The 25,972-nt window shown below is 36.0% G+C and overlaps 1 protein-coding gene across 3 annotated transcripts in view; it reads left to right on the top strand.

The window, feature by feature from the left end:
* The window catches only part of LARS1 (leucyl-tRNA synthetase 1), an 80,117-nt gene extending 54,145 nt beyond the window's left edge, over positions 1 to 25,972 (top strand). For all 3 annotated transcript variants that reach the window (XM_081504996.1, XM_081504998.1, XM_081504997.1), the window contains exons 22-32: positions 1,812 to 1,875; positions 6,261 to 6,444; positions 9,116 to 9,206; positions 10,435 to 10,575; positions 11,632 to 11,772; positions 12,012 to 12,122; positions 14,290 to 14,400; positions 17,206 to 17,310; positions 19,279 to 19,374; positions 20,827 to 20,959; positions 25,580 to 25,972. In XM_081504996.1, the coding sequence (XP_081361122.1) occupies positions 1,812 to 1,875; positions 6,261 to 6,444; positions 9,116 to 9,206; positions 10,435 to 10,575; positions 11,632 to 11,772; positions 12,012 to 12,122; positions 14,290 to 14,400; positions 17,206 to 17,310; positions 19,279 to 19,374; positions 20,827 to 20,959; positions 25,580 to 25,785 (1,383 nt within the window). In that variant the 3' untranslated portion in view covers positions 25,786 to 25,972. The remainder of the gene's footprint in view (positions 1 to 1,811; positions 1,876 to 6,260; positions 6,445 to 9,115; positions 9,207 to 10,434; positions 10,576 to 11,631; positions 11,773 to 12,011; positions 12,123 to 14,289; positions 14,401 to 17,205; positions 17,311 to 19,278; positions 19,375 to 20,826; positions 20,960 to 25,579) is intronic.

Here is a 25,972-nt window from a genome sequence, read left to right as displayed (position 1 = left end):
TCCTAGATAATAATTGTATTAGAGTGGCAAAGAGTGATAAATTGTTACCAGAGAAGAGAGACAGAGAAAGGGACAGGAAATATAAAGATTCTAGCTTTGTGACCCTACAATATCTTTCTCATTAAGTTGAGAAAATAATTTGGTGGTTTTTGCTTTTTACTGTGGCTAGCCACTAAATTAGAATAATAGAATTTTGGAGTCTGTAGGATTCTTAAGTGTTATTTAATGCTTCTTTGTAGACAGTATATCTCTCCCTATACTACTGCGACTTCTCCTATTGCTACTAATGATACTACAATTATACTAGTAGTATCATAGTAGTATAATGATAGTACATATATTAATATATATGATTTTTTAAATGCTTCATAAGTATCTGATTATTCAGTATCCTCAACAGGAGTTATGCCAACCTCTTGACAAGCCCTTGTTTGCCCCTATAATGCCTGTGTGCACATGAGAAAGGGGCACACTTCCTCAACTAAACAAAAAAATTAAATTACGATGTTATTTATTTCTCATTAATAACAATTGTAACAAGTTGGACTTGTGCCAACCATTGAATCTTGCTGTATCTGATGGAATATTAATGATCAAAGAATATTCATTGCTATGTCATAATGAAAATAGTTATAGATTTAAACGAATAGTAGATGATATGAATTGCAAAATGAGATTTTTTTTTTTTAACCAGTGCCCTAACAGGAAATAAAAAAGTTCATTTAAGATAACCTGTGTATTAGGCTGAAAAATACTACTTTATAGATTTTGTTAAATCAATAAGGACTTTTGATTGTCAAACTCATTTTTGCTTTGGAAGTCAAAGTGGAACTGTATATATATTTACATACATATATGTGTGCGTGTGTGTATATGAGAGTACAAATATAAATCCTGCTATTAATATAACATGTTTCCTTTGATCTCCACATTGTTGTGTTATGCATATACTGTACATCCCTGGTAGAGGGCTTTCCTGGTGGCTCAGACAGTAAAGAATCTGCTTGCAATTCAGGACATCCCAGATTCAATCCCTGGATCAGGAAGATCTGCTGGAGAAGGGAATGGCTACCCACTCCAGTATTCTTGCCTGGAGAATTCCATGGACAGAGGAGCCATAGGGTCACAAAGAGTCGGACATGACTGAGCGACTAACACTTTCACTTAAGTTTCATACTCATTTTATTACAAGATTTTATTGCTTTGTAGTAGAAACTTGATAGAATGACCACTTCTCTTTGGTGTTAGCAAAGTTACCAAGACATAGAAGTTTTTTAAACAGTAAAGATTGCTGGGCTGTGCAGAGTGCCTACTTAACTTGTGCTGCCCTCAGGCAGAGCACAACTTGAATAAGCAACTATTGTGACCCCAATGACAAGAAGTTTCCTAAAGCGCTAATTTTGACCTAATGAGCTTGTCCATTCATTTCTGAATGACTCTAATTGTTATAAAGCTCTTATAACCAGCTGAAGTGTTCCATAGTTATAGTGTAATCATTCCACATGTCTAAACCAATTCCCAAGCAACAGTATCAGTTAATGGAAAGAACCATGGACTGTGTCACACAGGAGATGCTGTCCTAGCTTTGTCACTGACTAGATTAGTTAGTTACTCAGGCAAGTCATTGTATTGACTGGATTTCAGTTTTCTCCTCTGTAAAATAAGTGTAAGGTGTCTTTTCCTTTGCATGTTTCTAATCCTTTTTATCTTTACCTAATTGTAGCCAGCTCATTTAATTTGATGTGGCTGATCTGGTTTATTTTATTTATATATACTCTTACTAAAGCCTTATCATTGACTTTCTTTTTCAGATGTCAAAATCCACAGGCAACTTCCTCACTTTGTCCCAAGCTGTTGATAAATATTCAGCCGATGGTGAGTATACGTTTTTGTTATTGCTGTTGCTTAGTGTCCCTAGTTCTCCTCAGACTGCAGAATGCAAGTTAGCATTCTTGTTTCAGTTTCATTGCTTTTCTCTTTAGCTTTTACCAATACTTTAAAATGTTCATGTTTTCTTTGTGTACAAGCAACATAATTTTTAAAACATAAGAATTGCTAATATGATCTGTTTAGAAACAAATTTAAGCTAAGATTATTAGAATCTTCTTTCAAAGGAAACTCACTGTTAGTGCTACCTGACTTGTTGCTAATTTCATGCTGGGGTAAGTTGCTTCAGTCATGTCCAACTCTTGGCGACCCTATGGATTGTAACCACCAGGCTCCTCTGTCAGTGGAGTTTTCTAGGCAAGAATACTGGAGTGGATTGCCATGCCCTCTGCCAGGGGATCTTCCCAACCCAGATATTGAGCTCACATCTTTTATGTCTCCTGCATTGGCAGGTGGGCTCTTTACCAGTAGTGCCACCTGGAAACCCAATTTTGTGCTATTTCTAAAATTAAATAGTTGGTTTGTAGAGACATTAAGCATCTAGGAAGCTTTTTCAAAGTATTTCCTCCATATTTGATATACATATAGTTGAGTTGAACCTAGAAGCCTTCATTTTTTTGAAAAATATGTTTCCCCTGACTTCATTACTATTTCATTTAATCATTACTTTGTCAAGAGAAAAAATGCACTATCTAACCTGAAGGAGCCAGTCCTTCCTTATGTAACCTAGGCTTTGGTCATCATGGCACTTCTTTTTGTTGATCAAGGCTACCACAGTTTGAGACTGTACTGAAAGGGATGGGGAAGAACTAACCTAAGTTACTTAGAAAAACAGTATTTTGACAACATAATAAGACGAAAAGAACTGTACACAAATATTGTAGTTAGTTTTTTTTTTTTTTTTTGAAGTGTATATTAGCAGTTCTGAAACTTTTATATGTTTACTGGGATTGAACAAATATTGTGGGTGAGAGCTCACTGTCAGAAGCTATAAATAAGTTAAGAGGAAATGCTCAAATGAACTCCCTGGTGTTGGATTGGAATTGGCAGTATCAGCATAAACTCACAGGTTTTATTTTTTATACAGACAGACATAAAAATAAACATAGGTACTTCCCTGGTAGTCCAGTGGCTAAGACTGTCTGCTCCCAATGGAGGGGACTCCGGTTTGATCCCTGGTCAGGGAATTGGATCTTACATGCCACAGTGGAGATTGAAGATCCCGCATGCTGAAACTAAGACCTGGTGCAGCCAAATAATATATAAATATTTTAAAAATAAATAAAAATAAACAGATTTATGTGTGGGTTAGTATACATGCATTTATTTACTAGTTTTGCTGAGAGAGCCTATGGATATTGAAACACTAGTTAGCGGTGAAACACTTGGCATTCAGATCTTGGTTTCTAAATACCATTCTCTAGTAAAAGGAACTAGGGTTCCTAGGATTGATTTGAGGTCTGGAGTAGGGAAAATACAAAATGAGCATGGAATATTTTATGATGCCAGAAAATGAGGAAATGTTTCACAAGGGATGCGGACAGTTTGAAAGGGCACAGGAGCCAGCTTGAAGGGGCTCCCAATTGCCCAAGCAAGAACTTTTTAAGAGACAAAGTAAATAATGTAGTATTGAATTATAACCCCTTGCATAAATTAAATATTCATGAACCCATAGGGATATATAGTAATAACTGAATAAGTAAGTGGGGGAGTGGGGACTGTTCTTCTTTTCAGAAGAATTCCAAGTAATAAATGTGGAAGGATTGAGTGAAATATAAAACCATCATTAGAGAAACATCATAGTAATATTGTCACAGACAATATCCATCAGTTCAGTTCAGTTCAGTCGCTCAGTTGTGTCTGACTCTTTGCGACCCCATGGACTGCAGCACGCCAGGCTTCCCTGTCCATCACCAACTCCAGGAGCCTGTTCAAACTCATGTCCATCTAGTCGGTGATGCCATCCAACCATCTCATCCTCTGTTGTCCCCTTCTCCTCCTGCCCTCAATCTTTCCCAGCATCAGGGTCTTTTCAAGTGAGTCAGTTCTTCACATCAGGTGGCCAAAGTAGAGTTTCAGCTTCAACATCAGTCCTTCCAATGAACACCCAGGACTGATTTCCTTTAGGATGGACTAGTTGGATCTCCTTGCTGTCCAAGGGACTCTCAAGAATCTTCTCCAACACCATAGTTCAAAAGCATCAGTTCTTTGGTGCTCAGCTTTCTTTACAGTCCAACTCTCACATCCATACATGACTACTAGAAAAACCATAGCTTTGACTAGACGGACCTTTGTTGGCAAAGTAATGTCTCTGCTTTTTAATATACTGTCTGTTGCTGCTGCTGCTAAGTCGCTTCAGTCATGTCCGACTCTGCGACCCCATAGACAGCAGCCCACCAGGCTCCTCTGTCCCTGGGATTCTCCAGGCAAGAACACTGGAGTGGATTGCCATTTCCTTCTCCAATGCATGAAAGTGAAAAGTGAGAGTGAAGTCGCTCAGTTGTGTCTGACTCTTCACAACCGCACGGACTGCAGCCCACCAGGCTCCTCCGTCCAGGGATTTTCCAGGCAAGAGTACTGGAGTGGGTTGCCATTTCCTTCTCCAATATGCTGTCTAGGTTGGTCATAACTTTTCTTCCAAGGAGCGTCCTTTAATTTCATGGCTGCAGTCACCATCTGCAGTGATTTTGGAGCCCACAAAAATAAAATCTCTCACTGTTTCCATTGTTTTCCCATCTATTTGCCATGAAGTGATGGGACCTGATGCCATGATCTTAGTTTTCTGAATGTTGAGCTTTAAGCCAACTTTTTCACTCTCCTCTTTCACTTTCATCAAGAGGCTGTTTAGTTCTTCTTCACTTTCTTCCATAAGGGTGGTGTCATCTGTATATCTGAGGTTACAACAACATCCATCAGTGGTTGCCAAAATCAATGGATGAAAGTTTAGGAAAAAAAAAAACAGGTTATTTGCATATTCTCAGAGTATCTATCCCAAGATACTTCTTTATCACAAAGGGAAAAACAGTAACTTTACAGTGGAGAGACTTGGCAGACACTACCTGACCACATGAGGAGGGTTTGCAATAGCAATAGGAAGTCATATCAGTATCATGTACCTCCCTGATAATGATGCACTGAGAAGACATACAGCATCACTCTTGTGATATTCTTGCCAGAGGTTCATAACCTCCGTCTAATCATGCAGAAACATCAGACAAACCCAAGTTGTGAGAAATTCTGTTAAATTCCTGACTACCCATCAGTAGTCAAGGTCCAGGACAGACTGAGAAACTGTCACGATTTGAAGAGACCAAGGAGATAAAACAATCAAATGCAAGGTGGGATTCCAGAACAGAATTGAATCCTAGAACAGAAAAAGGATGCTAGAGGAAATGCTGGTGAAATTTTGAATTAAGTCTGTAGTTCAGTTAGTAGTGTCATACTGATGTTAACTTCCTGCTTTTTTGAAACTGTGGTTATGTAAGTTGTTAACATTAAAAAAGTCTGGTAAATGGTGAAATGTTTATCCTCGTCTTTTGCATCCTTGTAGCTGTAAAATTATTACAATATAAAAAGTTTAAAAATGTGTTCAGCTTCTTGAGTACTATAAAGGATATTTAATGCGTATATAATTTGATATCACATATTCTCATCTCCTCCTTTAAGGTGCAGATGGTAGCATACCATCCATACTATTCTGAAATTTGCCTTTTTCACTTATGAGTTCATATTTGAGGTCACTTCCATGTTGATACATAAAAGTATCCTCACTCTTTTACAGCAGTATAGTCTTCCATTGCAAGGATGTCCTGTAACTTAATTGATTAGACTCTTACAGATGGGTGGGCTGTTTTGGGTTTTTTTTTTAATATTTTAAGATGGAAGATTTTGTTTTAAAAATTGTATTTTGTTAGTAAGAAACTTAGAAGAATCTGCTTTTAGAAGTAAGAAAATATGTATTTGTGCACATAAGGTTCCGCTCTGTTTTCTTATGCATTAAAATAATCATAATATTTTGCTACCTTTAAATGAGGCTGAGATGTTGATAGGGATATCTTTCCCGAGTTTATCATTTTTTCCTCTGCCTCATTAAAGATCACTTTATCTCATTAGCACAACATGCCTGAGAAGAAACGCATATTGATGCTGAGTGTATGCAAATCAGTATAGAAAATTCAAATATTTTAACAACATTATTATGGATTCTGCTTTTGGTGATCTTTATTTTTGCTGTTGATCCATGCATTTGTTTAAAGCACTTGCTGTTTCTTAATTTATATGTGGGCCTGGTAGTGTACCCACCTGGACACATAGTTCATATTCAGTAACTACATTTTTAAATCATCGATTAATTTTTTTTCTTCTTCTTCAAGGAATGCGCTTAGCTCTAGCTGATGCTGGTGACACTGTTGAAGATGCTAACTTTGTGGAAGCCATGGCAGATGCAGGTATTCTCCGTCTATACACCTGGGTGGAATGGGTGAAAGAAATGGTTGCCAACTGGGATAGCCTAAGAAGTGGTCCTACCAATACCTTCAATGATAAAGTTTTTTCCAGGTAATCTATAGTCCCCAACCACTTTTACTTTAAAGAGTTGCTTAGTTCTGGTGTATTTTTACATTTTCTTTTTTTTTTTAACTCAAATTAGATGTTAATAATAGCCACTCTTCATTGAAAGCTTACTTATGCTGGGAACTATGCTAAGTACTTTGCATCCGTTATCTGATTTTAGCCTTATAGCAATTTTATATGATAAAAATATTATTAGGTTTCTTTCTTTCTTTCTTTATTTGGCAGCATCATGTCTTAGTTGCGGCATGTGGGATCTTGTTCCCTGACTAGGGACTGAACCTGAGCTCCCTGCATTGGGAGTGCAGAGTCATAGCCACTAGACCACCGGGCAAGTCCTCCGTTCATTTCAGTTGCTCAGTCGTGTCCGACTGTTTGCGACCCCATGGACTGCAGCACACCAGGCTTCCCTGTCCATCACCAAGTCCTGGAGCTTCCTTAGAGTCATGTCCATCTAGTTGGTGATGCCATCCAACCATCTCATCCTCTGTGGTCCCCTTCTCCTCTCGCATTCAATCATTCCCAGCATCAGGGTCTTTTTTAGTGAGTCAGTTCTTCGCATCAGGTGGCCAAAGTATTGGAGTTTCAACTTCAGCATCAGTCCTTTCAATGAATATTCAAGACTCATTTCCTTTAGGATAGACTAGTTGGATCTCCTTGCTGTCCAAGGGACTCTCAAGAGTCTTCTCCAACACCACAGTTCAAAAGCATCAATTCTTTGGTGCTCAGCTTTCTTTATAGTCCAACTCTCACATCCATACATGACTACTGGAAAAATCATAGCCTTGACTAGATGAACCTTTGTTGGCAAAGTAATGTCTCTACTTTTTAATATGCTGTCTAGGTTGGTCATAACTTTTCTTCTAAGGAGCAAGCATTTTTTAATTTCATGGCTGCAACCACCACCTGCAGTGATTTTGGAGCCCACAAAAATAAAGTCTCTCATTGTTTCCATTGTTTTCCCGTCTATTTGCCATGAAGTGATGGGATCTGATGCCATGATCTTAGTTTTCTGAATGTTGAGTTTTAAGCCAATTTTTTCACTCTCTTTCACTTTCATCAAGAGGCTCTTCTTCACTTTCTGCCATAAGGGTGGTGTCATCTGCATATCTAAGGTTATTGATATTTCTCCCGGCAATCTTGATTCCAGCTTGTGCTTCATCCAGCCCAGCATTTCTCGTGATGTACTCTGCGTATAAGTTAAATAAGCAGAGTGATAATATATAGCCTTGACGTATTCCTTTCTTGATTTGGAACCAGTCCGTTGTTCCATGTCCAGTTCTAACTGTTGCTTCTTGGCCTGCGTGCAGATTTCTCAGGAGGCAGGTCAGGTGGTCTGGTATTCCCATCTCTTGAAGAATTTTCTACAGTTTGTGGTGATCCACACAGTCAAAGGCTGTGGCGTAGTCAATTAAGCAGAAGTACACGTTTCTCTTGCTTTTTCGATGATCCAGTGGACGTTGGCAATTTGATCTGTGGTTCCTCTGGCTTTTCTAAATCCAGTTTGAACATCTGGAAGTTCATGGTTTATGTACTGTTGAAATCTGGCTTGGAGAATTTTGAGCATTACTTTACTAACATGTGAGATGAGTGCAGTTGTGCGGTAGTTTGAGCATTCTTTGGCATTGCCTTTCTTTGGGATTGGAATGAAAACTGACCTTTTCCAGTCCTGTGGCCACTGCTGAGTTTTCCAGATTTGCTGGCATATTGGCATATTGCCAAATTTTCTGGCTAGGGAAGTCCTAGCTCTATTTTATAATTAAATAAATTGAAGTCTAGAAAAATTTTAATTTTTCATTAAATGCCTCAAAGCTAGTCATTTCATACTTGGGATTTGAATTTGTTTCTGTCTCCAAAGCGTATTTTCATGATCATTGCACCATGCTGTCTTGCATTAGGGGAGGATGGAATGGTTAAAGGGAAAGTAGCTTAAAAGAAAAGAATTGTCTTTTTTCTCTTTCTTCATTCATAAGATATATATCAGTCTCTTTGTATCAGGAGCCATCCTAAGCACCAATGTTACAAAGATGAATTAAGACTTGATCGTTCACTGTAGTCTAGCAGGAGAGAAAAACACTTCTCTGACCAATTACAAGTATAATAGTAGGAATAGAAGGAAATTAGAGGAGGTGGTATGTGAGTTCTGAGTTTCTTGAAGAATAAAATAAATTTCTTGAAGAAATTTTGAGGGAGAGGAGAAATCCATGCAAAGAGTATGGTATTTATTTGAAATATAGTGTGTGGAGGGCAGAAATAGGAGATTAGACAAGTTGGGGCCACACTAGGCCAAATTTGAAGGGCCTGAGGTAGCATAAGGAATATGTTTTTTATTTCAGTGTCCATTGTTTAAAATGCAACAACTAAACCTGACTACAGTCTTAGTAAAGGTATTTTCATATTGCATTTTGGACTTCATAATAAAGTTTATTGTGTTATAAAGAGGATCTCTAAGCAGTGTCAGATGACAGTACTCAAGTAGATAGACAGTGGGAGGCTATAATAGTTTTAAGGAACACAAAGATGGTTTTGTGATAGAGCAGTCTTAAATGTTTCAGGCATTGTTCTCATATTACTGTTTTATTAGTATATGTGGAAGTTTTTTTTATACCTATATATACTTGCCTTTAAACTCAATTACCTTTTTTTCCGTACTCGATAGTGAAATGAATGCAGGAATTATAAAGACAGATCAAAACTATGAAAAGATGATGTTTAAAGAAGCTTTGAAAACAGGTTTTTTTGAGTTTCAGGTAAGCTGTTAATTCTTTTCATAGCTATAAAATAATCAATGTGAATATTATACATTTTTTTTTCCTCCTGCTATAGCATAATGACTCATCTTTTAAGTGGAGAGTGAAAATTTGTAAAATCTTCAATAAATTATGATTTTAGTTTTCTTGGGTACTTTTTCTATTATGTTCCTTTAATATAAATAATTCTGTTCCTAGTTGAGCTGTGAGTTAATTGAGGTTAAATCTGAAAATTAGTCATGTTTTCCAGAAAAGCATTTTAAAATTGATTAAAAAAAAAAAGGCCTAGTTGTAAACTAACTGCTGTTAGTTTGAAAGCAAATGTTTTCTGAGATTTTCCACAAGGTGTCAGTATATCCTCACGTTTGACAGTCCAAGTGCTTAAAGTAAAAACATAGCTTTTCTCAATCAGTTTTGTAGAATATCACATTGGGATTTATGTAATTTGGTTTTCAGAGACATCGTTAAATAAGGATAAGTGCTGAGCATATCAGTGTATCAATTTATAGGCTTATTAATACTTAATATATGTTACTTAGAGCATTCACCTTTAGTACATAGTTTAAATTATTCAATTTTTATGTCCATTACAAAATGTCTTTTTCAGGGTTTTTTTTGAGAATTAATAATATAAAAGTGCAATATTCTTTTGTTAGGATTGATACTTTTTTTTTTTTTACTCAAAAACAGGGTTAATCAAACATTTATTTCATCTTGTAATTAAGAGATTTCCTAATCATAAAAACAAAAGAAAGGAACAATAAAAAAAATACTGATGAATTTGGCAATACAGATAAGAAGATCACAACTGAAATCATCTTAAAAATACACAGTTAATTGGCAAATTATTTACAGTCTGTATTTTAGGATTTTTGACACATCAAAAAAAAATACAAATGTCCAAAGAAAAATAACCAACGAATGTGAACAAACAATCCCCCTAAAGAATCCTAAATGGCTAAGAAGTGCTTAAAAAGAAATGTTTAATAGCAAAGGTCATCAAAGATGTATAGATTTAAATAATTTATTGTTATGGACCTAAGGATTGATACACATTTATTTTCAGAATCTTAAAAATAAAGTAAAACCTTTTCAGAAGTTCATTATGAAATTTTTGAAGACTAAGTACTTAAAAATGCATTAAAATAGAGATACTGAATTTTTTTCCTATAATATTATTTCAAAGAAGTAGGGGGAGAGAAATGATAAATAATTCCAAATTTTATAGGCCGCGAAAGATAAGTACCGTGAATTGGCCATAGAAGGGATGCACCGAGACCTCGTGTTCCGGTTTATTGAAGTTCAGACACTTCTCTTGGCCCCATTCTGCCCACATTTGTGTGAGCACATCTGGACACTCCTGGGAAAGGTAGCGTTATGCGTTTAAGATGTTCTGGGTGGTTTTGATTTTGGGCTCATTGTTATGCATTTAAGATGTTCTGGGTGTTTTGATTTTGGTCTCATTAAATAAATGTTGTGGTAATAATGTTACTTACAAGAAAAAGACTGAAAAAGAGTACTGTTAAATATAATGTTGGGTTCATCATCTCATAATTACTACAGCAGCTTAAATTGAAGCTGTCTCCTTTTTAGATAGAAACATCATGTATGAGTCTTTATTTTTATACACACTATGTATATTTTAAAAACATGTGACTTTGTGTGTGTTGTTTATCACCTTCCTATTAGGAAATGTTATAATACATTCGAATACAAATATATATTTTAGTATATGTATAACTAATATTGTTTTTCTAGCTGTTTGTTTTAAAAGGTGAAAATATTGAGAAAGATATATATAACTGTTATGAACTGCTTATAAACAAAGGTAGAAGTGTATATTTGCATAAATATTCTTTTTTTATATAAAATTCCTGGCATATATAGGGCTGCATATTCAGGGATATTATATTAGCATTCTTACTGTGAAGGTAAATTTAATTATTTCTCTCAGGCTTGCAGATAAACAGATTGGCTGGTTTAATAACTCCTTTCCAGCCTTATTAGCCAAGCTCTTTTGTATTTTTCAGTGTGTGAACAATGCAAAAATGTGTTCATGAAATATATTCCAAATAGCCATACTTTCAGTACTAGATGTATTAATAGGGTAAAAACTGAGAGTGTGTATAATTTATATAATAATGATTAAATGTAGGCAAATTAGCATTACATAATTTTCTTTGAAAGTGAGCATATGTGTGTGGGTATTAATATGCTTGTACAAATAGATGCTAATTAAGAATGTAGAGTCAGACTTCACAGCTTGAATTCTAGGGAACATTAGATCAGGGGCTGAAAGTGTGTTCTGTGTAGTCAGGTTTGAACTTTGAGCACACAGTTACAGATGGTAGCCTTGGTATGAAACTAACCAAGAATCATAAAATAGTTGTGTTGTCTAATCTCACTGAACCTTTTTTTTTTTAAGCCCGACTCAATTATGACTGCTTCATGGCCTCTGGCAGGTCCTGTGGATGAAAGCTTGATACGTTCCTCACAGTATCTCATGGAAGTAGCACATGACCTTAGACTACGACTCAAGAACTATATGATGCCCGCTAAAGGGAAGGTGAAGTCATTTTTTTTTAAAGAGTCATTACTTAAAAGTTATTGGTCAAATAACATTTAATAGTAATGAAGATAAAGACAACTTTCATTAAAACGTGTAGGGCTACTTTCATTATTAATGCAGTTCTATAATATTTTTTTTTATGTTAAAGGGAGTAAATGGTATACACTGAAAGTGGATTTCATTTTTGGTGTATATGAAAGTAAGCAGATGTTTTTTTCCTTTCTTCTGCCCTGTAGAAGACTGACAAGCAGCCCCCTGAGAAGCCTTCACATTGCACCATCTATGTGGCAAAGAACTATCCGTCTTGGCAACACATCACCCTGTCAGTTCTACGTAATCACTTTGAGGTAATTCTCAGTAGACATTCCCCTCTGAGCAGTGTTGTGTACTGCTTAGGCACACAATCATTTTTGTTTTTAGGATGTTGGCAATGTCTAGGGGAAGGAAGAATGGCATCTTTGTTTAATTACCTTTAGATATGGAGTGTCCTTTGTGGCTCTTAAATGGATGCTGAGGGAAAAGCTGTTTCATTTCTGAAACTTTCATACAAAAATGCTGAATCTAGTAGTATGTAATAAGAGATGTGGAACTTTTTCATATATTGGTTAAAATTATGAAGCAAAAGAACTAGGTTTGCCTTTTGGTTTCGTTGTGCCTTGAACACTGGTATTCACGAAATCTTAACATTATGATGTTTAAAAAATTTGAAGCTTGGTGCTTGAGTAATTTAAAAGAAAGTGTCCAGTTTGATAATTATCAGTAGAAATGGAGAGTTTGGTGTGTTTTTTTTTTTAGACTGTCAGGTAAATCGCTATTAAATATGATAGTTATATTTGAAGGAAACTCACTATTTAAACTTAATTCTAGGTTTTCCTAAAGAAAAAAATTTACCTATCTTTTTCCTTTCATGTTCAAAATATGGAAACAAAGTATATGTTGTGGAATTTTTGCCTATGTTATAAAGAATAGTTATTGGTGGACAGAAACCATTGAGATGCACTTGAGAAAGACACAATAGGGATTGTGGCCAAAGCATAAAGTGATAATATAAAGGAGAAGTCCATAGCTTTGATTTTCTAGACCTTTATTGCAGTTTTGTCTCACTACTTTTTGTAGTTACCCAAGAAATACTTATGAGAATTTTTAGATTTGTAAGACTTGATGGAAAGAGAAGAGCAAGTGTTTTCATATTCTGTGTGAACCTGTTTTTATAGAGAAGTATTTCTTCCTTTGATTGTGTGTAATAGAAAGAGAAAGTAGCTTATAAAGTCTGCTTATAGATTTTTGACTTATGGTAAGTAAAAGAGTAAAAGCTACTTTGGTAGTCAGAAAAATGAAATTATGCCTCAGTGGTTTATATACTCGTATCAGCATTTTCAAGGAAGCAGCAGAAGAATTCAGTGTGGTTTGGACTATCCCAGGTATTAAACAAGACTCATCACCACTGTTCTTTTAAAAGTTATATTTTTTCTTCTATTCATTGACTAGATTATATAGTTTGAAATCAGCATCATCTTTTGACATTATTTGGAATGACCAGCTTCCTTTAAAATTATCATTTGTTTTTATCCTAAAGAACTAAAAGTGTCAGTTTATAATCCAGAAGAATGTTCTTTTGTTTAGTATGACACTTTTTCGGTGACATAGGGAAAAGGAATGTGTCTCACCCTCTCCTTTTCTCTTCCTAAAGCAACATTTTTGCCAGTGGAGAAAATATTTTTTCCTGTGTACTCTAGTAAAGGTTAGAATTGAATGTCAATAGATTATTGGAAATCTTACTATATGTTACTTTTCTTTTAGATTTATTCCCAAACCTTGGCTTTGGTGCAATCCTTTTATAAGGAGAAAATAGGTCATCCAAAACTCTGAAAAGGCCACTTGCTTTATTACTCCTCTGTTGATGTTTGTAGGAGTGAATTTAAATTTAGGCCACACATTTGGGACTGTGTGCATGTTAGTGCTTATGATACTTTTAGGTAGATAGAAGTTATTATTATTTTAATTATATTATTATTTTTATTGTTTTAAAGAAATTATATTCTTTTTCACATTTGTGGTAACAGTTTATAAGGAAGAGTGTTCAAAAACAGAAATTATATACATCTTGTATGATAGTTGTATAATTTTCATTTTGCTCTGACTAATGAATTGCTTTTAGAAGTTTAAAGACAAATGAGATCATTATAGACCATTTTATCACCAGGTAAGACTAATGTTACGATCCTAAAAGTGTCATTAGTGTAAGGAAAAATTAAATACTCTGCATGATGCACTTGCTTGTCTCCTCTGTCCTAAAACACATGTGTCCTTTGAATTTAGAGGAAACAGGAGACTCTTTTCTGTATTATTCATTTACTTTTCACTTCCCCATGATGCTGGAGTGTGCCCCCTCTTCTGCTCTTCTCTGTCAGGCTGGTGGCCACTGTTTCATGTCTGGCTTCTTACAGGCATATCTACTATCTTACATTATTTTAAAAACATTTTTCCTCATATTCCTCTCCCACTCTTTTTTAGAACAACAGTGGAAAGTTGCCTGATAACAAAGTCATCGCTGGTGAACTAGGCAGTTTGCCAGAATTGAAGAAATACATGAAGAAAGTGATGCCATTTGTTGCCATGATTAAGGTAAGCTGTGGATCTTGTGCAACTGTGATTACATGGGTAATGGTTAGCTAGGATAGTAGAAGGAAGAGGAAAACTTTGGGCAGGATCTCTCTCAGGAAATCTGCTAAAATAACACTTTTCAATCAGTGGTTGTGGAAATGAGTGATCATATTTGGGTTTTACCTGTGGAATTGCTGAGTGTGTTAAAATATGTGTTGTGGAAGAAAAATTGGTTTAGAATTACTGCACTAAATGATTCTCTTCATGTTCTACCTGCTCTTCTTTTCAGTTTAAGGAAGAAGCATATTCTTTGGCTTCCATTAGGGTCTTTTTACTAGATCCTGTTACTGGAAACAGGATTCTACATTTGTATAGGTTTAACTTATTAACAGGATAAATGTTTATAGCGGTTAGACCAGGGTTTCTCAATAATGGCTCTATTTGTATTTTAGGTTGGATAGTTCTTGGAAGGCTGTTCTCCTGTGCACTACAGGATGCTTAACAGTGTCTTGACTTCTACCCACTGGATGCCAGTAGAATTTCTCCCTCCCCAACTCAAGTTATGACACTTAAATGTCTCCAGACATTGGAGACATTTATCTCCTGGTTGTCTGCCCCCCCCCCCCCCCCCCCCCCCCCCCCCGGTTCCAGCTTCCCCATTGAGGGCTTCCCTTGTAGCTCATTTGGTAAAGAATCTGCCTGCAATGCAAGAGACTCGGGTTTGGTTCCTGGGTCAGGAAGATTCCTTGGAGAAGGAAATGGCAGCCCACTCCTGTATTCTTGCCTGAAGAATCCCATAGACAGGAACCTGGCAGGCTACAATCTATGAGGTCGCAAGAGTCGGACACAACTGAGTGACTAAGCACACACACATTGAGAACCTTTGGGTTAGACTCTTAGTTTTCTTCATATAGATAGCTGACCTATTGGATTTCTTGACAGAGAAACAGAAAGAAAACTGAATGTTGCTTAAGATCCCAGACTCTGAGGGCAGACAAATCTTGACCCCAATCCTGTTTTCTGTTACTTCTTAGTTTGGAGGCCTTAGAAAAATTGCTTGAATTCTCTGGGCCACAAGGTTTTTCATCTATAAATAGGAAATTAATAGAATCTACCTTTTAGGAGTGCTGTGAGGAGTAAATGAGTCAATACATATAACACATTTTCATACTACCTGTCAAAAAATAGGCTCAGTAAATTAAAAAAAAAGTTAATCAGTGTTTTCTGCCCTATTAAGTGTGTAATGGTTATTATACTTTAGATTAATTCTTGAATCTTGGAGGCTATAGATGCCTTCCTGATAAGAAAGCAAAACTCGTAGCTTGTTCTGTATTAGAGTAAATTGCTTCTAGGAGAATTAAAAGGCTTTCCTAAGGACACATAGTCGACTGTCTGAGCCTTCTGGTATTTGAAGTTTCAGAAATAATTTAGAATCTTGACTTGACCTACACTAATCAAGTTATGTTTGTGGGTATACTCATAATTCATTGGTTCTCAGCTAGTGCCATTGGGCCAATGTCAGATCCATTGTCAATGTGGGAATCAACAAAATATCCCATTGTTCATTGCACAGGCAATAAATTTTGATGACATGCTTTACAGAATCCAGTAAAATCGATTTTAAATGATGTTAGAGTCAAGGGTTGGCTTTTTGAAAAACCAGTGTTAAAATTTTCAAGTAGTAAAATATTTTTTCAGTAATATTGGTGATTTTCCAGGCAAATTAGTGGTTTGAAACTTTAAAAAGTATTTAATAAATCTGGGAATAAGAACGATTTTCTAGCAGTTTATGGGAAAAGAAACAACTTGGATGATAAATGATGGTATGAGCGCCAAGAATCAGGTCAGGCCACTTTCACATAAGTAAATGACACATGTTCTAGGCAGGTTAGCTATATTTGTGCATTTGAGCTTAAGTCTTGAAGGTTGAATCTTGAGCAGCAAATATTTTATTTAATGTTAAAGAAAATTAAGAATAAGGAATTTTTTTTTTAAAGAAATGGTTTTTTATGTTATAGGATTACCCGAGTACCCATTTAAATCAAGTTTTTAAGATATTTTAAATTTTATAGGGATTTTTTTTTTGTTTGGTTATTTATTTATTTATTTCATTTTGGTACTCTTATTATTTTAATATTTATTTTTAATTGATCAATGATTGGTTTATAATATTGGTTTGATTTCTGTCATATATCAAAATGAATCAACCATAGGTGCACATACATACCTCCCTCTTAAGTCTCCCTCCTGCCTCCCACCCATTACCACCCCTCTAGGTTATCACAGAGCCCCAGTTTGAGTTCCCTGAGTCATAAAACAAATTCTCACTGGCTTTCTGTTTACATATGCTTGTATATGCATCCATGCTACACTATGTCTGGTTATTATTAATTTATTATTCCTTGAAATAGTCTTATTGATGTGGTACCTTAGAAACTTTTAATTTAATTTTTTTTTTTTTAGTTAACTAAGGAATATTTTAACAGACTTGTTTGATTCCTTGTCAAAGCAAATTCTTTGGATCTGCGTGTTAAGTCAGGCTAAATAAACAATGATGAAATCGTATTTTATAAGTCTGAAAACCTGTCCTCTGAAAACCTCCATGCTGTCTTAATCTTATTGTACTTTAAATGATAATTTCTCTCAGCTAGTAATTTCATTAGCGAGCAAACATAGATAAGGGAAACCATGAGTCCAAGGCCTTTCCTTTAACTGTTCAAATTTAAAGATTTTATCACTTGAGAGACTGATTGCTTTGGCGGAAATATGTTCTTTTCAACATATTCTTAATGTGACTTTGTTTTTCAAAACCATTTTGGCTGTTAGGAAAATCTGGAGAAGATGGGACCTCATGTTCTGGATTTGCAATTAGAATTTGATGAACAGGCAGTGCTCATGGAGAACATAGTTTACCTGACCAACTCTCTTGAGGTAAGAGGGGCCTGGGGTTATAATAACTAACCGACTATAGTAAACAATCCAGTTCTTTTGTTTTATAATAAGCCTTTTTAAAAACTTCATCTTCCCTGTTTAGTACCCTTGCCAAATATATTGTAGGGGGAAAGAGAATGGGTAGTATAGAAGTTACGGGAAGAAGAAATCATCTATTATCTTATTTCACTTATCAATTATTCTGTATCTAAAATACTAACTGTATATGCCTAAGTTTTCTCTTCAAAATGAGGACGAGACCTTATATTCATATACTTTCAAAATCTCTTATATTATGAGATGCTCTGAATTGCTTCTTTTTCCCACCTCCCTTTAAAACCTCAGATTGACAGATTTGGATTAATTAAAATTCTTGATTCATGATATATTATCAGTGGTCCATGTTTGGCCCTTTTTTTTCCTAGTTAGTAATACATGAACATCCATGAATCTACTGCCCAACTCAGGAACCAGAACATTACCAGTAGCTTTTACATATTTGAGTTTCTCCCCATCCCATCTTCCTGCACCAGTGACAGTTTAATATATAGATTCTAAAAATGCTGTCTCTCATTCAACTTAGGAAGAAGGAAAGATAATTTTCTATAGAAAATTGTTAGAGGACTCCAAAAGTGGTTCTAATAATAATGAAAACCTGGTGGCTCAGACGATAAAGAATCTTCCTGCTATGCGGGAGACCAGGGTTTGTTCCCTAGGTTGGGAAGATCCCCTGGAGGAGGGCATGGCAACCTACTCCAGTATTCTTGCCTGGAGAATCCCTGTGGACACAGGAGCCTGGTGGGCTAAGTCCATGGGGTCTCAAAGAGTCCAACACAACTGAGCGACTAAGCACAAAAACAGAACAGATTTAGATTTGAATAAAATTGTTTTATGAAATATGGGAATGAAAGAAACAATAATTTCTAAGTAAATATTTTATGTCATGTAATTATAAGTGTGTGGGTTTCCCAAAGAATCTGTCTGCTAAACAAGAGACACAGTTTCGATCCCTGGGTCAGGAAGATCCCCTGGTGAAAGAAATGGCAACCTACTCCAGTATTCTTGTCTGAGAAATCCCATGGACATAGGAGCCTGGCAGGCTACAGTCCATGGGGTTGCAAAGAGTTAGACATAATTTAGTTACAAACAACAGCAACAATTATAAATGCATAATTAGGTATTAGTAGACATCTATTTTATGTATTTCTAAATGTTCATATATATTCATGGAAGTCAAAACACTGCTTGGATATTTTCATTGGGACAGTGGGAGCACTTTTTATTTAGGGTCATCTTATATTCAGATATATGCAATTTGCTACATATCTTGAGCTTTTCTGGGCTTCCCTGGAAGCTCAGCTGGTAAAGAATCTGCCTGCAATGCAGGAGACCCCAGTTTGATTCCTGGGTTGGGAAGATCCAGTGGAGAAGGGATCGACCACTCACTCCCATATTCTTGGGCTTCCCTGGTGGCTCAGCTGGTAAAGAATCTGCTTGCAATGCGGGAGGCCTGTGTTCGATCCCTAGGTTGGGAAGATCCCCTGGAGAAGGGAACGGCTACCCACTCCAGTATTCTGGCCTGGAGAATTCCATGGACTCTATAGTCCATGGGGTCACAAAGAATCGGACACGACTAAGCTACTTTCACTTTGAGCTTTTCCATTTATTTGAGTGAAAGCCTTTTATCCTCTTTATTGTTTTCTCATAGGCAGCAGGTAAATGTCAGATTTCCTTATAGAAGATGGTAAACATGATTATATAGATAACATACTATGAGACATGCAAGATGAGTGTTAAATAATTGATTATAGATTTCATTTAATGTTTATATGGAAAATAATAAAATTGCACAGATCATTTCATGTCAGGTGGAGAACCTGGTTTTGCTATTTGGTGAAATGAAGTGATGATTAATTTTAATCATATTAAGTGATACTAATGACTTCCATTTTTTCCTTCTCTATTTAGCTAGAACATATAGAAGTCAAATTTGCCTCTGAAGCAGAAGATAAAATCAGGGAAGATTGCTGTCCTGGGAAACCACTTAATGTTTTTAGAACAGAAGTAAGTTGAAAGAATCTCACTGAATCATTGCGGTTTAAAGCTGGAAGAGACCTTAGAGAGCTTTACATCAAAACCCATCATTTTGAAGATGGAAGCAAAGTGAGGTCCAGAGAAGTTAAATGATTAGTTTGACTTAGGCCACATAGTTGGTCAGTAGTGGGACTGGATTTCAGGTCCTCTAATTCCCTGGTTAGTCCAATCCTCACTTTTTCTTACTCTAGTGTTATGGTTAGCATCAGATGTTGCTTGTGATTTTAAAAATAAGAATATGATTTTCAAAACCTGACTTAAAAAAAGATAGTAGACATTGAAATGTGAGACTTAAACAGAGAGAGGGAGCTTTCATATCTCAGATGAGTTTTGGTTTGATAATGTTATTTAAGAGTTTTGGCTTCTGGCATAAACCAGATTGATGAATAATTTCCTATTTTGCTGGTAATGCTTTTTAAATTTATTTGGGGACCATTATTGGTGAAGATAAATAGGTTTTGGAGTTTGAGGAGATTGTATTTATTAACTCTTAAAGAATCCATTCAGAATGGCAGCATTTGGTAAAGTCTGGTGGAGTGCCATTGTGAGAGTTCATGAAATGCCCTACTTTTCTTAATAAGCAGAAGACTTACATAGATCCTGTTACTCTTACCACATTTCATCAAAAACCCAGCAAACAGAAAAATTCTCTTTTGAAAGAATGATTATCATGCATAATGATGATCATGCAGACCTCCTGAATTTATCATCAGATTATAAATAGTCTCATTACATTAAGATATAGTGGCTTTAAAAGTACAGTCATTTGAGCCATGGAGATAGGTACATGAAATAGTGTTCCCTATACAAATGTGTTTATTTCAAGCTACTTTCAACCATTCCCTTAAGCTACTATGTATTTACGTTTCATAACGCTCAGTTAACTTCTTTCACTTAAAATAATGAGTATTGTCTTTAACTATATAGCTTATACATTGTGGAAAGTAGTATGGTGTAGAACTGAGTTTATGCTCAGTAAATGTGAGGCTCTGTCTCTTTCTAGTTATGTGACCTTGGGCTGCTTTATTAATCTTTCTTTTTTTCAGCTTTTCATCTGTGAAAAGGGGTCTTAAGGAACTGCTTTTCAGGATATAGGAATGATGTCTATAAAGTACCATCATCTGGTACCTAGTAGGAATTCAGTTAACGGTGGTAGTTGTGGAAGAGAAAATAGAATCGTTGTTACTATCCATCATCAGTACAGATATGTATACTCATAGTCACTCTTATATAGGCATTTGGTTATAAGCATGAGCTTTTGTACATCTTTTCTTTCATACTTGAGTATCCTTTCATCTTGATTTTAAAATAGCAGAATTAAGTCTGTATTTCCTTGGACATTAAAAGTCTAGCAGATACTCCTCTCTCAGCAATATTCAGATTTGGTTTCTAATAATAGTCATTTTCGCTTTATTTTCTTAGCCTGGTGTATTAGTTTCCCTACGGAATCCTCAACCATTCAGTGGCCACTTCTCAACCAAAATTGAAATCAGGCAAGGAGATAACCGTGATTCTGTACTCAGGCGTTTAATGAAAGTGGACCGAGGAATCAAAGGTAAATGGCTTCCCTGAAGTGCGCATTTGGCAGTAGCTCATGGATTTGTGAGTTCTAAGCAGCGGGAAGAAAGAATAGTAACTCGCTTGCTTAGAGACAGTCATGTAATGTGGAAAGAATATTGGACACAGAATCAGGGCACCTATCTTCTCTTTTGGGACCTTGTGACTAGGTAGCTTGGTGACTTGGCCATGTCACTTAAGCTTTAAATTGATTTCTCTTTTAATAAAATGAGAACACTGGATTACATGTTTTTCCAGGATTCCATCTAGCTTTTTTTTTTTTTTCCATCTAGCTTTTTTTAAAAAAAAATACTGATTGATTGATTTGGCTGCTTCAGGTCTTAGTTGCACCATGTAGGATCTTAATTCCCTGACCAGGGATTGGACCTGGGCCCCCTGCATTGGCAGCATAGTCTTAGCCACTGAACAAGCAGGGAAGTACCAAGATTCCATTTAGCTTTAAAATTGTAACAAGCAATTTCCATCTCTCAGAGATATTCAGAATTGAGCAACATATTCCCTTAATATTCCAAATTAACCTGCTTGGCTGAATCTATTCCTGGGGAAGGAAGAGAAAAAGAATAAAAGTTTTTGCATGTCTGCCATGTGTTAGTCATTTAATCCTTTTACAGCTCTCTAACATTGAGGGTATTATTCCCCTTTTGCAGATGATGAAATGGAGGTTTGAATGGCTAAATAACTTACAAATTTCATACAGCTAGCAAATCTTAGAGCTGTAATTCAAACGATTCAAACACAGGTCTCTGTCTGCAAAGCTCATATTCTTTCTTTTAGACAATATGCCTCTGGGTAAAATATGTAAATAATCTTAATTTATTAGCAAGATTAAGTCTATATCTTTTATGATTAGATTTGATATAATAATTTGTAGTTCTTTTTTTAGATCACTCAGCTGATCTTACGCTGAGAAGAGCATGAAGGGAGTTAGTGTGTTTCTGAATTATTTTTCTTCCAAATGATGAAGACAAATTAATGTTTTGCATGATCTCTCCCTTCTCTTCTTGATGACAATCAAGAGTTGATTGGGCCACATACCATCAGTATAAAAATTTCCTGAAAAGATTTACAAATCCCATACAGTGACCTAATTTTTGAAACTATATTCAGGGTAACAATGTTCCATTTACATAGAAGACTTAAAATAGCCCTGTGGAATTCATTTTGCCATGCATTTTTTGTTATCTCGAAATTTTTGAGAGACTAGTGTGTGTGGTGTGTGTATAGAGATAAGTGTGTATGTAAAGACTCCTGTGTAGGTACTAGGGGCTTTGAGGGGTCCACAAAGTACTGTTCACTAGGAGAGTGCATCTCCTGAAGGAGTAGGGACTTAACTATGGAAGTACATAATCATAATCTAAGGAGAAACTGCTGAGTACAGTAAGAGAGGTCCAGATACCATTTACAGCAGAGAGAAAGGTGAGCTAATTTATTTCCAGCTGTGGTGATCAGGGGTGATTTTATGGAGAAAAAATTGTTTGGATGGGCCCTGTGAGGGTGAAGGGAACGTGTGTACTTGCACGAGGCAAACACTGGTAACTTGTTTCACTGTGTACCAGCAATATGTTAGGACTGGGGATTTTTTGTTTTTTTGTAGACATTAAAAAAAAATTGTGCTAAAATATACAAACCATAGTATTGACCACCTTAATCATTTTTTTAAGTGTGTAGTTCAATAGCATTAAATACATTCACATTGATGTGCAACCATCACATTATCCATTTCTAGAACTTTTTCATCATCCCAAACTGAAACTCTATCCATTGAACAATAACTTCCCATTCTTCCTCCTTCTAGTCCCTGGCAAGAGCTCTTTTATTCTGTGTATTTGACTCTTCTAGGTACCTGTGTAAGTGGAATCATATAATATTGTCCTTTCGTGTCTGTCTTATTTCACTTAGCAAAATGTTTTCAAGGTTTATCTATGTTGCAGACAGTTAGCATTTTCCCTCAATAAACCAGGTACTGTAGGATGATAGTGCCATCCTTGCTACTTATAGGCCACAAAAAGCAGAACTTGACAATTTTGAAGTGTGAACATACAGGAAGCCATTTTGTAACCTTCCTTTTTGCTGTTTTATATTGCATATATTAGTCATGAGAAAATTTTGTAACGGGAAGAACTCTTAACTCTGAAGAATAGTATAATAGCTTCTAACAAAAATAGGTATTTGTGTGCACCCACTGGATAGGATAATTATGAGGTTGTAGTGCATAAGAGGCTTTATTCTTGTATTGGAAATTGGATTATATAATATAATGTTAAACCTGATTTCCCTTTAAATACTCTCAGATACAGCACTGACTAGGTTCTTTGGGACTTGTTCTGGTATGTTTTCTTTAGCTTGTCTTTTCTCACTGAGCTTCTGGCATAATTCTTACTTCCTTTGTTATTCTAGCTGTGAATAATGTTATTGTAAAGTGCTTTAAGTTTGATATTAGTAGCTGGTGTGAATTTTGGAAGATAGATAGAGAAACATTAGGGGGAGTTTGCAATTGATATTCCTCCAAGTATCTACAGAAGAGCTCTAAACTTAAGACTTTTCCAAAAGCCCTCAGGATACTTTGATATCTAAGGGAACTGAGTATGTGAAATGAGAAAGGAGTGAAATTCAATAACATACTTCTCTGTCTGCTATGATAGCCAGCAAGTTGTCCAATTAGTGCCAATTGTATTGAGGGTGATTATGATCTAGGTCCAGGAGGAACTAGGAACTAAAATCATCATTTCACTCCACAAAGGCTGTGGAGTAACTATTTGATGATAATGACTTTAAATCACTCAAAACCCTTGCCACATATGAACTAATAATTCGGAGGTGAAAAGCTCCATTTCGCATTATCAATCCCTAGGGACTTTCAATCATTCTCATCTTTTCTCTAAGTGCCTTAAATCTTGTGTAGCTGCAGACTTAAATTTCAACATTTTCAATGATAAGACAGGTCTGGGATAAGAAAAGATAGTAAAGCCACTAAGAAAGCCCCAAGAATTTTATTTGCAGTAATGAAGTACATGGGGAAACATCAAAGCAGGTGTGTTTTGTCACTTAGGAGCCTGATTGGGGTATTAAGGCTTCTTTGAAATAGTTTGATTCAGAATTGCTTGGAATGATGAGGGAGGTCTGTTTCAGAGAGATTGAGACAGAGAGACAGAGGCATATCTGCAGTAAAAGGCCTTGTGCATAAAATCTGCTGGCAGGACTTGTCATTGCTTCTGTAAGAAGATAATTTGATACCACTGATGTGCATGTTGAATTACAATAGCTATTAAAGTAAATTGTGTTCTTCCGCTCAAATAAGACCATGGCTGTCATGAAGGCTGGGCCTGCTCCTTTCTCATTTTAATTTTCAGGGCTTGTGCTGTATCTGGGGGTAGATTATATGGCCTCTGCAGAACCTCTGTAAAGACTCTTAAGCAGAATTGCCTTCATGGTAGTTGCAGGTAATTGCTCTGTAAACCCTGAGATCCCTACTCTAAGCTTGTCATCCTTTAGTCTTTGTTTCTCAAGGATAATAGAATGCCTGGATAACTTGTACTCCTCGAATAGCTGCCAGCTGCATTAATGTCTCCTTTTATCTTTTTTTAAAATCTTATCCCTCTCATGCTAAGAGTCATAGTCTCAAGGCAGCATGAGGGAGTGTAGCTCACGGACCACCCAACAATCTACTTTAGAAAAGAGTGGGAAATAAGTCAGAAGATATCTTCAGTTTCTGTAGATCAAGTTAAGCGTAAACTGGCCATGCTATGCTTAGAATGAGCAGTAAGCCCAGAATCAGCATTTGTAGTCATTTATGTTGTTTTTCCACCTTGTAAAATAAAACCATTTGATGTTGAAAAGTCTCAGTATTGCTGAAATAAATACATTTCTTTTGGGCTCAGTTGTTGGCAGGATTGTTGCATCATAAATTTGTTCAAGGGACAAGCGCTTTCTTTGCCAGGAGCCGTCTTATCAGCTTGCACAAGAGCAGATCAGGAAAGTCTCAAGCGGGGGAGGGTTGGAGCTCATCCAGAAGCTCAAAATTCTAAAGTCTGTGCCCTTTTCCCCTGTTCTTCTCCTTTCCTTGTCTTTCATCAGTTTGTTAATACACTTTTCATCATTTAAGCAAAACAAGAATCTGGTAATGCTGTTTCTCAGAGTAGTAATTCTTTTTCCAAAATTATCTTCCAAAAGAAAGCTACAGTTCTTGCACTTTTAAATATTCCAAGAAGAAAGACAAGAAAAGGAAAAAAAACCCATTTATTTTAGGCTTTTTAATGTTCTGAAAAATGGTTAATTGAAGTGTATTAAAAGTTATTTGAGAGAGCATGTAGGATAATGCTCAAAAATATACTCAATCCCTCCCCTTGGTTTATAATTCCAGAAGATGTGTTGTACAGAAGTTCTGCCAGTTTTTGATCTGGGTAAAAGCTGACAGAGGATGAAGATTTGTTAGGTTTATCTTTGCTTTCTGAGTTTGGGTCCTGTTTAATAACCTGATGAAAATATTTTTTAAGATACGACAACGAGTGTGTTTAAAACATGAATTATGAGACTCAGGCATGGGTTTGAGCCAGTGACTGTAATTAAATGTTCGTATTGCTACTTTATTTTGCTGTAGACCTTTCCAAAGTGAAACTGATGAGATTTGATGATCCAGTGTTGGGGCCTCGGCGAGTTCCTGTCCTGGGAAAAGAGCACGCTGAAAAGACCCCCATTTCTGAGCATGCTGTTTTCCACGTGGATCTCATGAACAAGAAAATTCATCTTACTGAAAATGGGCTACGGGCAGATATTGGTGATACAATGATCTATTTAGTTCATTAAACACAGGCACAGGAGATTTATCCTGGTTTCTGAGGATATTACTACTATGATTGTGCCTATAGGTAGGCTCTGAGAACCTTAGGCTGGACCTAAATAGATTTAATTTCTGACCATCAAATTCTGCATGTACTCATAACTATACCAAGTTTTCTTCAATTCCTGGACCTAATAAATTTTTTTTTCCTTA

Source organism: Giraffa tippelskirchi, chromosome 6, assembly GCF_054371585.1.
Source record: "Giraffa tippelskirchi isolate mGirTip1 chromosome 6, T2T-mGirTip1v1.2.pri, whole genome shotgun sequence".
NCBI lineage: Eukaryota > Metazoa > Chordata > Mammalia > Artiodactyla > Giraffidae > Giraffa > Giraffa tippelskirchi.
This window is presented reverse-complemented; position numbering and strand designations above follow the sequence as displayed.